The 16643-nt window shown below is 47.6% G+C and overlaps 2 protein-coding genes across 18 annotated transcripts in view; both read left to right on the plus strand.

Moving 5' to 3' along the window:
• BRD4 (bromodomain containing 4) overlaps positions 1-16643 on the plus strand; it is a 228353-nt gene that overhangs the window by 62492 nt on the left and 149218 nt on the right. The gene's annotated exons all lie outside the window — the stretch shown is intronic.
• On the plus strand, positions 239-7141 carry LOC140901087 (uncharacterized). Its single transcript, XM_073319299.1, has 2 exons — positions 239-5712; positions 6301-7141. Exons 1-2 carry the CDS (start codon positions 5307-5309, stop codon positions 6819-6821), a joined length of 927 nt encoding a protein of 308 aa, XP_073175400.1. The 5' UTR covers positions 239-5306; the 3' UTR covers positions 6822-7141.

Raw genomic sequence — 16643 nt, forward strand, 5'->3', positions numbered from 1 at the left:
GTGCATCCCTGTTAGCAGCTCTTGCAATGGCAAAGAGAGCAGTGCACTGTGGTAGCTATCCCACTGTGTAGCTGGCCTCAGGGTGCTTTGGGATGGGTTTGCAATAGCTCATGGGGCAGGCACCGTGTTACGTGATGCAGGTTTCACAATCCCATTGTCCCATGGGCATGTTACTACATTGCCAGCCGCTTTTCAACTGAAGCGGGGGTGTGGGGAGAGTGTGACGGGGTGTGGGGGGGCGCGGGGGGAGAGACAGTGTGTTTTGAAAAAAGAAAAGGAGTACTTGTGGCACCTTAGAGACTAACACATTTATTTGAGCATAAGCTTTCGTAAACTACAGCACACTTCATCGGATGCATTTTGCGGGACAGAGTGTGTGTCAGCATGCAGTCTTGTAAGTTCACACAGCGGTAGGAAGCAACCAGTCCTGAGATGGGGAGGGGGAAACCTCAACATCAGCCCCCGTCTCCCTCCCCATCTCTCAGCACAGTACGCACGCACTCACGCCTGCACTCACGCCTGCCTCTGTGTTCAACAGCACGAGCATTCCATATTAATGGTTTGCTTTTGGTTGTCAGAAATGGAGCTTTGAAAGGGGAGGGGCGCATGTCTCCAGGGCAGTCTCTGGAGCTCAAAACAATGAGCAGAGCAGCCACTTGAGGGACTGTGGGACACTGTAATGTGTTTACACTGCCAGTACAGCGCTGGAGCCTCTGTGCTTTAAGGCTTATGAGGGAGGTGTTTTTTTTTGCAGTGCTGCAACTGGGGCCTTGGCTACACAGATGTACAGCGCTGTGAGTTAAACCCACCTTTGTACAGTTGAGTATGGAAAGCGCTGCAGTCTATCCACATTGGCAGCTGCCAGTGCACTGTTGTGGCCACATCTGAGGCACTTGCAGCGGCATTGGGAGCGGTGCATTATGGACAGGTATCCCACAGAGCATCTCTTCCCATTCTGGCATTGTGGGTTGTGGGAAGGGGGCTTGGCGTGTGGGGCATTCTGGGTCCTGTCCCAGCGCCCCGTGGTGCATCGCTTTGCATCCCAGCAATCCCTGTGTTTCCATCCACATTTGGTGCCATATTTCAGCGGTTTCTGTGCAGCGCAATCTGTGTTCCGTTTTGGTCTGCGGGAAATGGAGCCTGAACTGCTGAGGAGTATGCTGACGAGTCTCGCCAGCACGTCACGTTTGGCAGTCGAGCTATTTCTTAAGATCCAAAGTGACAGTGAGGAGTCGGATGATGACATTGAGTCGCGTAACACGTACGACATGAGATGGCTTGTGGCATTCACAGACCTGCTCAGCACCGTGGAACGCCGCTTTTGGGCTCGGGAAACCAGCACTGAGTGGTGGGATCACATCGTCATGCAAGTCTGGGATGATGAGCAGTGGCTGCAGAACTTTCAGATGAGAAAAGCCACTTTCATGAGACTGTGTGAGGAGCTCGCCCCCATCCTGTGGCGCAAGGACACGAGATTGAGAGTTGCCCTGACGGTGGAGAAGCTCGTGGCTATTGCAATCTGGAAGCTGGCAACTCCAGACAGCTACTGATCAGTCGCGAACCAGTTTGGAGTGGGAAAGTTGACCGCTGGACTCGCGTTGATGCAAGTTTACAGGGCCATTAATCGCATCCTGTTCAGAAGAACCGTGACTCTGGATAATGTGCAGGACATTGTGGCTGGCTTTGCACAAATGGGTTTCCCTAACTGTGGAGGGGGGATAGATGGGACGTATATTACTATTCTGGCACCACCCCATCTAGCCTCCGAGTACGTTAATCGGAAGGGGTATTTCTCTGTGGTTCTCCAGGCGCTTGTGGATCACTGTGGGCGTTTCATTGACATTAACGCAGGCTGGCCCGGAAAGGTGCATGACGCACGCATCTTTCGGAACACTACCCTGTTCAGGAAGCTGCAGACCGGGACTTTTTTCCCAGAACGGAAGATCACAGTAGGGGAAGTCAAAATGCCCATTGTGATCCTTGGAGACCTCGCTTACCTGTTAATGCCGTGGCTCATGAAACCCTACACAGGGAGCCTTGACAGCAGCAAGGAACGGTTCAACTACAGGCTGAGCCTGTGTCGAATGACTGTGGAGTGTGCTTTTGGCCATTTAAAGGGCCGCTGGTGATCTCTGTGTGGGAAGCTGGACTTGGCAGAACACAGCATCCCTGAGGTTATATCTGTGTGCTGTACCCTCCATAATATATGTGAAGGGAAGGGTGAAAGATTCACTCAGGCATGGACCTCCGAGGTTCAACACCTGGAGGCTGAATTTGCACAGCCAGAGAGCAGGGCTGTTAGAGGGGCCCAGCATGGGGCTGCGAGGATTACGGATGCCTTGAGGGAGCAATTTGAGGCTGAAAACCACCAGTAATGTCTGGTGCCCTGCATGGGAGTGAAGTGCAGTGGTTCTGACTTGCAGTGCCTGTTTCTTTCCTGGGCTAAGGTATCTTTTATTTTATGCAATAATAACGAATGTTTTCAAAGCCAAAAGATCCATTTATTGAAAAGAAAATTCATTTATTGAAAAGAAACACAACTGCTTGGGAAACAGAAAGGGCAAGGGGGTGTCGTGGGGTTCAATCACATATTTGCGTATGTCCTGTTCTCATACTCAGCCTTCCTGTCTGGAGTGTTGTGCAATGAGTGCTGCACTTCAGGATGGGGGTTGAGTGCAGTGGGTAAGGGTCATAGTTTTCAGGGCTGGGTGGTGAAGCTACAGGTGTTGGAGGCAGCTGGTGGTGATAAGAACCCGGATGTTGGGGAAGGTGGGTTGGAGGTGACATGGGGGCACAAGGGAAAGGAGTTTTGGGACACATGCCGCAGGGCGGGGGCAGGCGTGGTAGTGCTCCACCTGCATGGCTTCAAGAGCCTGGATAGAGTCCGCTTGGCGCTCCATGATGCTTATCAGCCGATCCGTGCTTTGCTGTCGGTGCACTGCGTTTTCCTGGTGGATCCTGCTTTTGCTCTCCCTCCACTCCTGCACTTTTTGATTCTCTTTAAGAGATTGCTGCATCACTTCTTGCAGCATGTTATCTTTGCTTTTTCCTGGCCTCTTCCTGAGTCTTTGCAGTCTCTTGGCCGATGGTAACACGGACTGCGGAGATCTCAAGGTTGCATCTGTCAAGGCAAAATGCAACACTTAAGAGGCAGCATTTTTTATACCAGACAGAGCAATGATTCCCCCAACTTAAGGAGGGCGCACACAGTCTACACAATAGCATAATTTTCCCATCCCAAGGCGAGCGCGCACAACCCACAATGGTGAGTAAGCACATGGTCAAGGGGGACTGATAGTTTCACGGCTGTACTGTCCTCTGGGTTTCTGTGCCTTGGGGAGAGCCAACAGCTGCAGGGGGCACCTACACTGAATACCGTCCCAACATTTTCCACAGGAGTCCGTCCTGGAAGATATCTCGCTGCTGAGGGTGACCTGGGAAGCAAGGGAGGGTCTTCTGCTGCAATGCGGCTTCCACTCTGGCCCATATGCAGCTTGCCTGTGTGCAGCAGTGGTCCCCTCGTGGCACAGACACGTTAGCCTAACTGGGACAAGGACCACGGTGGCTCTCCCAATAAACCTGCGCAAGCGCATTGCCCAGCTTCTGGATGAGACTTTTGAAGAGATTACTGAGTAGAATTACCGTGATGTGATAGACCACATCAATATGCTATTCTGCATCTAGGCATGCATGCATGCAGCCCTAACCCTCCTCGCCCAAAGAGCCGGCACCGAAAAAAAAAAAGCCGCTTACCGGGAACCTGCTCTTCTGTTTGTCCTCCACCAACTACCAGCCGCTGCGACTGGCTACCTTCCTCATGGCTCGAGAAGAGCTCCTGGCTGCATGCCTCCAGGGATTCTGGAGTCTCTCCCCGCGTCCCAGTGCCCTCACTCCTGCTTTCCTCCTCCTCCCCCCACTCTGAAGTGTCCATGGTGGTGCTCGGAATGGAGGTGGGGTTGCCCCCAAGTATCGTGTCCAGCTCTTTGTAGAATTGGCAGGTTGTGAGGGGAGCACCCAAGCAGCCGTTTGCCTCGTGGGCTTTGCGGTAGGCACTCCGCAGCTCCTTCAATTTAACCCTGCACTGCAGTGCGTCCCTGTCATGGCCCCTTTCCCTCATGCCCCTTGATATCTGCCAAAGGTATCGTAATTCCTACGGTTGGAGTGCAGCTGGGACTGGACAGCTTCCTCCCCCCAAACACTGAGGTCCAACAACTCTCTATTGCTCCATACTGGGGCTGGCCTGGTGCGTGGAGGCATGGTCACCTGAAAAGATTCACTGAGAGCACTCCACACCTGCCTGAGCAAACAGGAAGGGGATTTTTCAAAATTCCCAGAGAATTTAAAGGGCAGGTCTGATGGCTGGTCACCTGAGGCCAGGGCACTAGAGTTCCAACTGATGACCAGAGTGGCTAGAACAGGCACTGTGGGATACTCAGGAATACTTCTGGAGGCCAATCAAAGCGCATTGGGCAGCCACACTGGTGCTGCAGTGCACCAGTGGTGACGCAACAAACTTTATTCCTCTCAGGGAGGTGGAGTACCAGCAGCGCTGTAGCCGCGGAGATACAGCCCTGTACGTGCCTTGCCAGTGTGGACGGGGAGTGAGGTACAGTGCTCTGGGCGGCTTTATTGCGCTGTAAGTCGTAAGTGTAGCCAAGGTCTGAGGAGTTTCTGTGCACTAAGTGGTATGGCAGTGTGTACACCTCAGGAGTTACACCACAGAAAGTGCTTTACTGCGCAGTAATTTGCCAGTGTAGACAGGGCCTTAGAATCATAGCCCTGGTCTACACTAGGACGTTAGGTTGAATTTAGCAGCGTTAAATCGATGTAAACCTGCACCCGTCCACACGATGAAGCCCTTTATTTCGACTTAAAGGGCTCTTAAAATCGATTTCCTTACTCCACCCCTGACAAGTGGATTAGCGCTTAAATCGACGTTGGCTCGAATTTGGGGTACTGTGGACACAATTCAATGGTATTGGCCTCCGGGAGCTATCCCAGAGTGCTCCATTATGACCGCTCTGGACAGCACTCTTAACTCAGATGCACTGGCCAGGTAGACAGGAAAAGAACCGTGAACTTTTGAATCTCATTTCCTGTTTGGCCAGCGTGGCAAGCTGCAGGTGACCATGCAGAGCTCATCAGCACAGGTGACCATGATGGAGTCCCAGAATCGCAAAAGAGCTCCAGCATGGACCGAACGGGAGGTACGGGATCTGATCGCTGTATGGGGAGAGGAATCCGTGCTATCAGAACTCCGTTCCAGTTTTTGAAATGCCAAAATCTTTGTGAAAATCTCCCAGGGCATGAAGGACAGAGGCCATAACAGGGACCCGAAGCAGTGCCGCGTGAAACTGAAGGAGCTGAGGCAAGCCTACCAGAAAACCAGAGAGGCGAACAGCCGCTCCGGGTCAGAGCCCCAAACATGCCGCTTCTATGATGAGCTGCATGCCATTTTAGGGGGTTCAGCCACCACTACCCCAGCCGTGTTGTTTGACTCCTTCAATGGAGATGGAGGCAATACGGAAGCAGGTTTTGGGGACGAAGAAGATGATGATGATGAGGAGGTTGTAGATAGCTCACAGCAAGCAAGCGGAGAAACCGGTTTTCCCAACAGCCAGGAACTGTTTCTCATCCTAGACCTGGAGCCAGTACCCCCCGAACCCACCCAAGGCTGCCTCCTGGACCCAGCAGGCGGAGAAGGGACCTCTGGTGAGTGTACCTTTTAAAATACTATACATGGTTTAAAAGCAAGCATGTGAAAGGATTACTTTGCCCTGGCATTTGCGGTTCTCCTAGATGTAGTCCTAAAGCCTTTGCAAAAGGTTTCTGGGGAGGGCAGCCTTATTGCGTCCTTCATGGTAGGACACTTTACCACTCCAGGCCAGTAACACGTACTCGGGAATCATTGTAGAACAAAGCATTGCAGTGTATGTTTGCTGGCGTTCAAACAACATCCGTTCTGTATCTCTCTGTGTTATCCTCAGGAGAGTGAGATATAATTCATGGTCACCTGGTTGAAATAGAGTGCTTTTCTTCAGGGGACACTCAGAGGAGCCCATTCCTGCTGGGCTGTTTGCCTGTGGCTAAACAGAAATGTTCCCCGCTGTTAGCCACAGGGAGGGGGGAGGGTTGAGGGGGTAGTTACGCGGTGGGGGGAGGCAAAATGCGACCTTGTAACAAAAGCACATGTGCTATGTATGTAATGTTAACAGCAAGGTTTACCCTGAAAGAGCGTAGCCACTGTTTTATAAAATGTGTCTTTTTAAATACCGCTGTCCTTTTTTTTTTCTCCACCAGCTGCATGTGTTTCAATGATCACAGGATCTTCTCCTTCCCAGAGGCTAGTGAAGCTTAGAAAGAAAAAAAAACGCACTCACGATGAAATGTTCTCCGAGCTCATGGTGTCCTCCCACACTGACAGAGCACAGACGAATGCGTGGAGGGAAATAATGTCAGAGTGCAGGAAAGCACAAAATGACCGGGAGGAGAGGTGGCGGGCTGACGAGAGTAAGTGGCGGGCTGAAGACAGGGCTGAAGCTCAAATGTGGGGGCAGCGTGATGAGAGGAGGCAGGATTCAATGCTGAGGCTGCTGGAGGACCAAACCAGTATGCTCCAGTGTATGGTTGAGCTGCAGCAAAGGCAGCTGGAGCACAGACTGCCACTGCTGCCCCTCTGTAACCAACCGCCCTCCTCCCCAAGTTCCATAGCCTCCACACCCAGACGCCCAAGAACGCGGTGGGGGGGCCTCCGGCCAACCAGCCACTCCACCACAGAGGATTGCCCAAAAAAAAGAAGGCTGTCATTCAATAAATTTTAAAGTTGTAAACTTTTAAAGTGCTGTGTGGCATTTTCCTTCCCTCCTCCACCACCCCTCCTGGACTACCTTGGTAGTCATCCCCCTATTTGTGTGATGAATGAATGAAGAATGCATGAATGTGAAGCAACAATGACTTTATTGCCTCTGCAAGCGGTGATTGAAGGGAGGAGGGGCGGGTGGTTAGCTTACAGGGAAGTAGAGTGAACCAAGGGGTGGGGGGTTTCATCAAGGAGAAACAAACAGAACTTTCACACCGTAGCCTGGCCAGTCATGAAACTGGTTTTCAAAGCTTCTCTGATGCGTACCGCGCCCTCCTGTGCTCTTCTAACCGCCCTGGTGTCTGGCTGCGCGTAACCAGCAGCCAGGCGATTTGCCTCAACCTCCCACCCCGCCATAAACGTCTCCCCCTTACTCTCACAGATATTGTGGAGCACACAGCAAGCAGTAATAACAGTGGGAATATTGGTTTCGCTGAGGTCTAAGCGAGTCAGTAAACTGCGCCAGCGCACCTTTAAACGTCCAAATGCACATTCTACCACCATTCTGCACTTGCTCAGCCTGTAGTTGAACAGCTCCTGACTACTGTCCAGGCTGCCTGTGTACGGCTTCATGAGCCATGGCATTAAGGGGTAGGCTGGGTCGCCAAGGATACGTATAGGCATTTCAACATCCCCAACAGTTATTTTCTGGTCTGGGAATAAAGTCCCTTCCTGCAGCTTTTGAAACAGACCAGAGTTCCTGAAGATGCGAGCATCATGCACCTTTCCCGGCCGTCCCACGTTGATGTTGGTGAAACGTCCCTTGTGATCCACCAGAGCTTGCAGCACTATTGAAAAGTACCCCTTGCGGTTTATGTACTCGGCGGCTTGGTGCTCCGGTGCCAAGATAGGGATATGGGTTCCGTCTATAGCCCCACCACAGTTAGGGAATCCCATTGCAGCAAAGCCATCCACTATGACCTGCACATTTCCCAGGGTCACTACCGTTGATATCAGCAGATCTTTGATTGCGTGGGCTACTTGCATCACAGCAGCCCCCACAGTAGATTTGCCCACTCCAAATTGATTCCCAACTGACCGGTAGCTGTCTTGCATTGCAAGCTTCCACAGGGCTATCGCCACTTGCTTCTCAACTGTGAGGGCGGCTCTCATCTTGGTATTCATGCGCTTCAGGGCAGGGGAAAGCAAGTCACAAAGTTCCATGGAAGTGCCCTTACGCATGCGAAAGTTTCGCAGCCACTGGGAATCGTCCCAGACCCGCAACACTATGCGGTCCCACCAGTCTGTGCTTGTTTCCCGAGCCCAGAATCAGCGTTCCACAGCATGAACCTGCCCCATTAGCACCATGATGCATGCATTGGCAGGGCCCATGGTTTCAGAGAAATCTGTGTCCATGTCCTGATCACTCACGTGACCGCGCTGACGTCGCCTCCTCGCCCGGTATCGCTTTGCCAGGTTCTGGTGCTGCATATACTGCTGGATAATGCGTGTGGTGTTTAATGTGCTCCTAATTGCCAAAGTGAGCTGAGCGGCCTCCATGCTTGCCTTGGTATGGCGTCCGCACAGAAAAAAGGCGCGGAACGATTGTCTGCCGTTGCTCTGACGGAGGGAGGGGCGACTGATGACACAGCTTACAGGGTTGGCTTCAGGGAGCTAAAATCAACAAAGGGGGTGCCTGTACATCAAGGAGTATTTCAGGCAGGACTGCACAGAGGGTTCCAATAAGAAAGGGTGCACCTAAGTTATCGTTCTTATTGGAACAAGGAGGTTAGCCTGGCCTCTGATTGATACATGGCTAGATTTACCTCGCTGCACCTTCTCTGTGAGTGACTGCAGTGTGATCTAGAGGAATGAGTCCCCTAGACGGGGGAGGGGAGGAGGGAAATGAGTACAAAACAAATCTGGTCTATTTCTTGTTCTGACCCACTCCATCTATCTTTTACATCTTTGGCTGGCAGCAGACAGTGCAGAAGGACTGCATGCCATCCACATCTCATGGCTGCTCGGCAGAAGATGGTACAGTACGACTGCTAGCCATCTTCATCTCTTGCCTGCCTGGCAGAAGATGGTACAATACGACTGCTAGCAATCCTCATCTCTTGCCTGCCTGGCAGAAGATGGTACAATACGACTGCTAGCAATCCTCATCTCTTGCCTGCCTGGCAGAAGATGGTACAGTACGACTGCTAGCAGTCCGTATCGCCTGCCCGCTCACCATAAGATGGTTCAATAGGACTGACTGCAGGACTAAAGAGTGACCTGGTCAGGTCACTCCAAATTTAGTCCCTGCGCCCATGTCTGCCCAGGCGCTCCCAGCCTACATGGCCAGGAGCACCTTGGACACGACGAGGACGACTACCAGTCGTATTGCACCGTCTGCTGCCAGAAGGCAATGGGTTGCTGCTACTGTGCAGCAAAGCCGTACCGCGTCTGCCAGCACCCAGGAGACATAGGGTGACGGTTACCTGAGCGGGCTCCATGCTTGCAGTGGTATGGCGTCTGCACAGGTAACTCAGGGAAAAAAGGCGCGAAACGATTGTCTGCCCTTGCTTTCACGGAGGGAGGGAGGTAACGGGGGCCTGACGATATGTACCCAGAACCACCCGCGACAATGTTTTAGCCCCATCAGGCATTGGGATCTCAACCCAGAATTCCAATGGGCAGCGGAGACTGCGGGAACTGTGGGATAGCTACCCACAGTGCAACGCTCCGGAAGTCGACTCTAGCCTTGGTACTGTGGAAGCGCTCCGCCGAGTTAATGCACTTAATGCACTTAGAGCATTTTCTGTGTGGACACGCACACTCGAATATATAAAACCGATTTCTAAAAAACCGACTTCTATTAAATTCGACCTTATTCCGTAGTGTAGACATACCCATAGGGTTAGAAGCGACCGCAAGGGTCATCTAGTAAGTATAACCACCTGCCAAGATGCAGGATTTGGTGGGTCTTAACCATCCCAGACAGATGACTCTCCAGCCTCCTTTTGAAAACCTTCCAGAACATCCCAAGGCAATCTGTTCCATTGTTTTACAGTTAAGTTTTTCCTGAGATTTGTTTCCTTGGGGCAACAAATTAGCCTCCTTGTGATATTTGAGTCAGATGATAGTGTAGGATAATATGCAGAGCTGCTTTGTGGAGTGGCAGGATTGGCTTGCTGGGAGAATGAAAATAAAGGAGCTCATGAAACAGAAAGAGGAGTGATTTAATCTACATGACCTGCAAGTAATTCAGTGGTGACTCTTATGCTGTATAAATCTGTCTGGGTGGGAAGTTCCATGTATGGAAATAGTTAAATCATATCATCTTTGTTGGGGAATATATGTAGTCTGGCTAGCTTTTCTGCTTGGATTATGATCTCCTGTGTAGTTTACACCTGCTTAGTTTCAGAGTGGTAGCCGTGTTAGTGTGTATCAACAAAAACAACGAGGAGTCCTTGTGGCACCTTCGAGACTAAGGCCTTGGCTACATTTGCGATTTCCAGTGTGGTAAAAGAGCCCTGGGCGCACTAGCTCCCTCCCCGTCCACACTGGCAAGGCACGTAGAGCTCTCTGACTCCATGGCTACAGCGCTGCTGGTACTCCACCTCGGTGAGTGGAATAATGTTTGCTGCGCCCCCACTGGAGCGCCGCAGCACCAGTGTGAACGAGATGTTGCATTATTGTGCTCTGATCAGCCTCTGGAAACGTCCCATAATCCCCTGAAGTCAAGTGGCCACTCTTGTCATTGTTTTGAATCACTTCAGGAATGTGAATATGCCATTTGAAAGCTCTGTTTGACAGCCGGCTGCTTATCTGCTCCGAGAGTTAGTGTGAGGTCTGCTGCTGTCTGAACTTACAAGACAGCATGCTGACATGCTCTCAGCCCCCCAAAATGCACTCTCTCTCCCCCCCACATATACACAACACACTCCCTGTTACACTCCACCCCACCCATTTGAAAAGTATGTTGCAGTCACTTACATGCTGGGATAGCTGCCCATAATGCACCACTCCCAATGCCGCTGCAAGTGCCGCAAATGTACCCACGCCACTGCGCTGGACAGACTGCAGCGCATTCCCTACTGCGCTCTACGAAGGCAGGCTTAACTCTCAGCGCTCTACATCTGCAAGTGTAGCCATGCCCTAACAAATTTATTTGGGCATAAGCTTTCGTGGGCTAACACCCACTTCATCAGATGCATGGAGTGAAAAATACAGTAAGCAGTGTATATATATATCACAGCACATGAAAAAATGGGAGTTGCCTTACCAAGTGGAGGGTCAGTGCTAACGAGGCCAATTCAGTTAATTTGGAAGTGCTTAGAAGAGGCCTTAATTGAATTGTATTATGTGTGTGTGTGTGTACGTGTACATACACACACTGCTTATTGTATTTTTCACTCCATGCATCTGATGAAGTAGGTTTTAGCCCAAGAAAGCTTATGCCCAAATAAATGTGTTAGTCTCTAAAGTGCCACAAGGACTCCTCATTTGTTTTTACACCTGATTCGTTGTCTTGTACAGTAGTGTCTACCCTTTTTTTTTTTTTCTCCTCCATAACTTCTGACTGTTGCTACTTCTGGAGCAGCTCCACCGGCAGGAGCAACAATGGGAATTCTAGAAAGACAGCCATCATAGTTAAAAGAACCTCTAGTGATCTTTTGAGATGGTCTAGATGTGGTTAAAATATTGGCTGCCATTAACACTCGCTGTGATTACCGTTGGTGCAACTGTTGCAAGAATGGGAAATTATAAGGGAAAGGCTGGAGTAGATGAATATAGTGAGAAGTGAACAATTGTTCTCTGTGTAGTGATGTGGCAGGCGGTGGAAGGCTCCATAAAGTCAGTTGAACAACACAAACTGTTCTGTAAGAGAGAACCAGTTACATTAAAAACATTATATAGGATACCAGCACTATTAAACACTTCCTTGACAAATGAACTTTTTTTGAGGTGTTTGGCTCTCAGAGTAGTCTATGGAAAATAGAATATAATTAGTATAATACAGATCATTAGATGGCTCTGAAGGAAGTTATTAAAATTTCCATTGTCTGTTTTACTATATTACTACTATTACTATTTTACTATGTAAACTAGACAGCCATAATGAAGCCACTGGCGAGTCAAGTGTGATCCACAATTCTCTAATTTGGCCTAGTGCCTTAATCTTTATGAAGAAGTAGCTTGCAGAGTCTACAGGTCCTATTGTGATGGACCATGTTATCAAAGCAGATGACCTGTGGCGTGGACAAACATGGAGCATTACATGCTGGGAACTAAAAGCTGTTTTGTCTCCCTATTAATAATAATAATAATTAATTAATAAACATTGTAATCTGCCCCGTTTTATGTAAGCACCATGTACCCCAGGGCTCCTATTGAAGTTGCCAGTGCAGCCTACAGTTGCCCAAAGAATGGGTTCCCGTATAAAATCTTCCACATAAATTGTTAAGGTAACACTAGATTCTGACTTCAGGGGATATTCCACTTAAACCAGTGGTTCTCAAACTTTTGTACTGGTGACCCCTTTCACATAGCAAGCCTTTGAGTGCGACCCCCCCATATAAATTAAAAACACTTTTTAAAAATATATTTAACACCATTATAAATGCTGGAGGCAAAGCGCGGTTGGGGTGGAGGTTGACAGCTGGTGACCCCCAATTTGAGAACCCCTGAATTAAACCTAAACAGTTTTATTTTAGTTAATTACTAATTTTAAAAAAATCAGGATACTGCTTTATTTACCATTCACATTTGTTGCAGTTAAATAATGAAGACTGCCAAAGTCTGTTTCATTATTATTCATTGTGGTCTTAGGCAAGGTCTTCACAAGAAACTTTTGTTGATCTAGTAATGATAGCCAGGGGTGTGAGTTTTTTGCAACATCTTGCAAACTGTATGCATTTTAGTACAACCATATGTAAAGGTACATATCTTGGAACAGAAAATGTAGGCCATGCTTACAGGACTGGAGATTCTAATCTGGAAAGAAATGACTCTGAGAAGGACTTGTGTGTCATGGTGGTAATCAGCTGAACATGAGCTTGCGGTTTGAAGCTATGGCCAGTAAGGCTAAAGCAATCTTTGGATGCATAAACAGGAATCTCGAGTAGGAATAGAGATTACGCTATCTTATTTGGCACTGGTGTGACAGCTGCTGGAATCTTGTGTCCAGTTTTGGTGCTACACTTCAAGAAGTATGTTGATAAATTGGAGAGTGTTCAGAGAAGAGCCATGAGAATGATTCATAGGATTGGAAAACATGCCTTATAGTGAGAGACTCAGAGTTCAACCTAGTTTGCTTAACAAAAAGGTTAAGGGGTGATGTGATCACAGTCTGAGGAACAAATATTTAATAGTGACTCATTAGTCTAGCAAACAAAGGTATAACAAGATCCAATATGTGGAAGCTGAAGCTAGACATATTAAGACTGGAAATAAAGTGCAGATTTTTAACAGTGAGGGTAATTAATCATTGGAAGAATTTACTTTGGATTGTGCTGGATTCTCCGCACTGGCAATTTTAAAATCAAGGTTGGATGTTTTCCAATAGGTCTACATTAGTTCAAAGAGGAAATATTTCAGAGAAGTTCTATGGCCCGTGTTATACAAGAGGTGGTCCGTTCTGGTCATACACTCTATACTAGTAAGTCCTGGTGTACATGCAGTTATACTGACCTAAAAATGCTTTTGCCATAAAGCTTATTTTGCTCAGGGTACTGGGAAAAGCTATACTAATGAAAGCAAAGCACTTCTTACAAATATAAGCTATGTGTATGCAAAGAGAGTTTGCCAGTACAACTATACTGAAACTTTTTCTAGTGTAGACTTTGGTCTTACTTTCTGATTCTTGGTGTGAAATATTTGGTTTTGTTTACAAACCGTTGGAATTTTAAAATCATGGAAACAATTTGAGTAGTCTTACATTTTTCTTAATAAAAACTGAGGCTTACTTTTTCCAACCTGAACATGCTTTTGCCTATTCTTTGCCAACCCTTTCATCCCATATTTCTGCTCAAGCCCTAACTTTTATGTACATTTTATTCATAGGGTTTAAAATATTAGGACTGAATTTGCCCCCCTTATTAGTTGCTAACAATGTTAAACTCAAAATTGACTAATCCTGTTTTGAGAGAATCTGCTCTTGCTATTTATCCTCACTCTAAATTGCAATTTTACATTTGACATACTCGGGCCCAGAGAAACTCACTGTATCTGACTTCCCCTCTCCTTCCTTCTGTTATATCCACAACTGTTGTCTTTTCTTCAATTAGATCATAAAATCTTTGATGCAGGGACTACTGTACAATGCCTAGCATGATTGGGCTGATGCTTATTTGTGTCCTAGGTGCTACTGAAAATACAGGGCCTTATACAGGGCGGTTCTTATGAAACAAAGTATCTTATTTTTCAAGTAACTGTGCAATGCAGAATAATGGAAGGTTACAGAATATAATGAGGAAAACCCTAAACTAATGCTACAGTATGGCCGAGAATTTAAACTAGTCCTGTATTACCATGGCTACCAGTCTTCCAAATTGTGTAGGTGTTAGAGGCACATTAAAATAGTTTAGGGACAGATGGATTGAGAACGAGGAAAAAAATGAAAATGTTGCTACTGGTTATGGAATGGAAACAAATGAATTTTGTCCATGAAATCAAGGTAATTTTGTTTTTTCTTTGACTGTTTTCTTCTACGTTCTGTTTTAAAAAAATCTACATTTAGCATACCCGTCCCCCACTGTGCCTCACCCCAGAAAAGTTAAATAGCTCTTAAAGGAATCTGACTGAAGCAAGTAACAGAGCCCTTTCAATAGACAGTCTCTTATAAAAGCCTTTGTCATGCAGGGATCACAGGTGTGAAAGAACCCTTTTAATTCTTACATAGGTTTCAGAGTAACAGCCGTGTTAGTCTGTATTCGCAAAAAGAAAAGGAGTACTTGTGGCACCTTAGAGAGTGCATTAAAGGCCTTAATGCCTGTCACTGACTCTAAGTCAACAAAAACTGTTTTTACAATACAAATGGGTTACTGGAAATATGACAGTAATCTTAATATGAGTGAATGGTGTAGCATTTAATCATTTAAATGAATTGTGATTGTGGTTAATATATGTAATTTATAGAATCAATGAAATAAGCTTCTTAATGGGAGGAATTCTTGCAACTTAGCACTTTCTAATATTCTTTCAAATGTTTCTCTGTTGTAGCTTTTACGGTCAATAGAGGAACCAAAGGTAGCTGAAAGAATAAATCATATTCTGTGGTTTAGTTTTTAGTAATGCAGGTAGTAATCCAGGCAGGTAACAACCGTTGGGGAGAGTCAGTAGGTTCAGGCACTTAGCAGCCATTGGCTTCCTTTTTAGCTTTTTGTGACTTTGGCTCAGTCCTCTTACAGGCTGTTATCTGTCTTTGATTCCTGCCTCAGGGTAGCAGTAATGCTGCTTTCTGCTCCAGCAAGCCAAAAGTGTAGCTTTTCATGTCGGTGCTGCTTAGCCATCAGTAAAAAAAACAAAACAAAACACCTGTTCAACTTTTTAACCTTTTTGACCAAGCCTCAGCAGAAGGGCTATACGTGTACCATATGCATTGACACCCTGAAAGCCTCCATTCTTTGAGTAGTGTCCCTATGGGTGCTCCACTTTAGGTGCATTTGCTGCCCATATAATCAGAAATTTTCTTTAGGAGTGTCTGTTTAGCCCACATGTGCGCTGCTGATATCCTTTGATACCACACCGAGGTGATATCAGGCTACACGGGCCAACCACCCTGAGTTCCTTCTCAACCTCCTCAGCCTGAGATGGAGCTTAGAATGTCCTCATTGTGTGTGCCTCAGCTGCTTGTTGAGTTCATTCTATGTAGTTTGTTAGGTGGTAGTAGTTAGGTACTGATTATTGAAAGATAGTTTTATTTCTTCTGAGAAAATCCTCCCTGTGAGGGGCATGCCCAGTTCGCTGGGGTTTAAATACTGCCTCACGTGTAGAGAGGCTATCCTAGTCAGCAACAGACATTCTAATTGTGTTCGCTGCCTGGGAGGGCTGCATGTCCCACAGAAGTGTAACTTCTGTTTAGCCCACAAATACAGGGCATAGAAGAACTGGCAAGTTGATCTGTGACTGTTAATGATGGAGATCCTTCATGCCGCTTTGGAGCCAGGTCAGGAGAGCCCCCTTGTACCTCAATCCGCAGGGGTTTATAGTGCCCCTTTGACCTTGGCGCAACACTTTCATAGAAATGGGAAAGTCTCAGAGACTGACTCTGAAGATCCTAAGAGGAGGAGCTCTAATCCCCTCTTAAGGTACCCACCTCCAAAAGACCTCGCTCTCCAACCAGGTCAAGAGCCTCAGGGATTTCATCCTTGAGGCTTGATACTGTAGAGGTTAAGGTCTCCTCTAGTACCAGTGAGGTGGGAAGGTCCTGCAGCTCTAAGAGTAAACATGGCTCTGAGAAGTCTAGTGGAGATGATCAGAGCAAATGGAGAAGGTTGGTACCATAGGATTTAACCGCTCTCCCAGTACCTTTATCAAGCTCTTTGGTACCATGTGAGACTCAGCTTCTGTCTACATCAGCACTGTCTTTGAAGCACTCAAAATCATTGGTACCATCCTGCAAGGACAAGTGTATTGGTCCGCCAGTGTCACAAATCCACCCAGTTGCCATAAGATTTGAGGCATCAGAAGGACTTACTGGTGGCTGCTGAACCAGAGTCTCCATTGCTGGCAGGTACTGTGTGTGTCTTGGTCTCCAGACCCTTATACATCCCTGGTACTGTTACCTCCCTTTTCAGTTGGAGCTCCCCCATTAGAGAAAATAGGACAATGATGGAGACCTCCCTTCAGTACC

Source organism: Lepidochelys kempii, chromosome 20 (genome assembly GCF_965140265.1).
Source record: "Lepidochelys kempii isolate rLepKem1 chromosome 20, rLepKem1.hap2, whole genome shotgun sequence".
NCBI classification, from domain to species: domain Eukaryota; kingdom Metazoa; phylum Chordata; order Testudines; family Cheloniidae; genus Lepidochelys; species Lepidochelys kempii.

Coding starts and splice junctions, on each gene's coding strand:
- LOC140901087 (XM_073319299.1), top strand. CDS start 5,307: ATGAAGGACAGAGGCCATAACAGGGACCCGAAGCAGTGCCGCGTGAAA. Junction 5,713..6,300: donor AGGCGGAGAAGGGACCTCTG/GTGAGTGTACCT, acceptor TTTCTCCACCAG/CTGCATGTGTTTCAATGATC.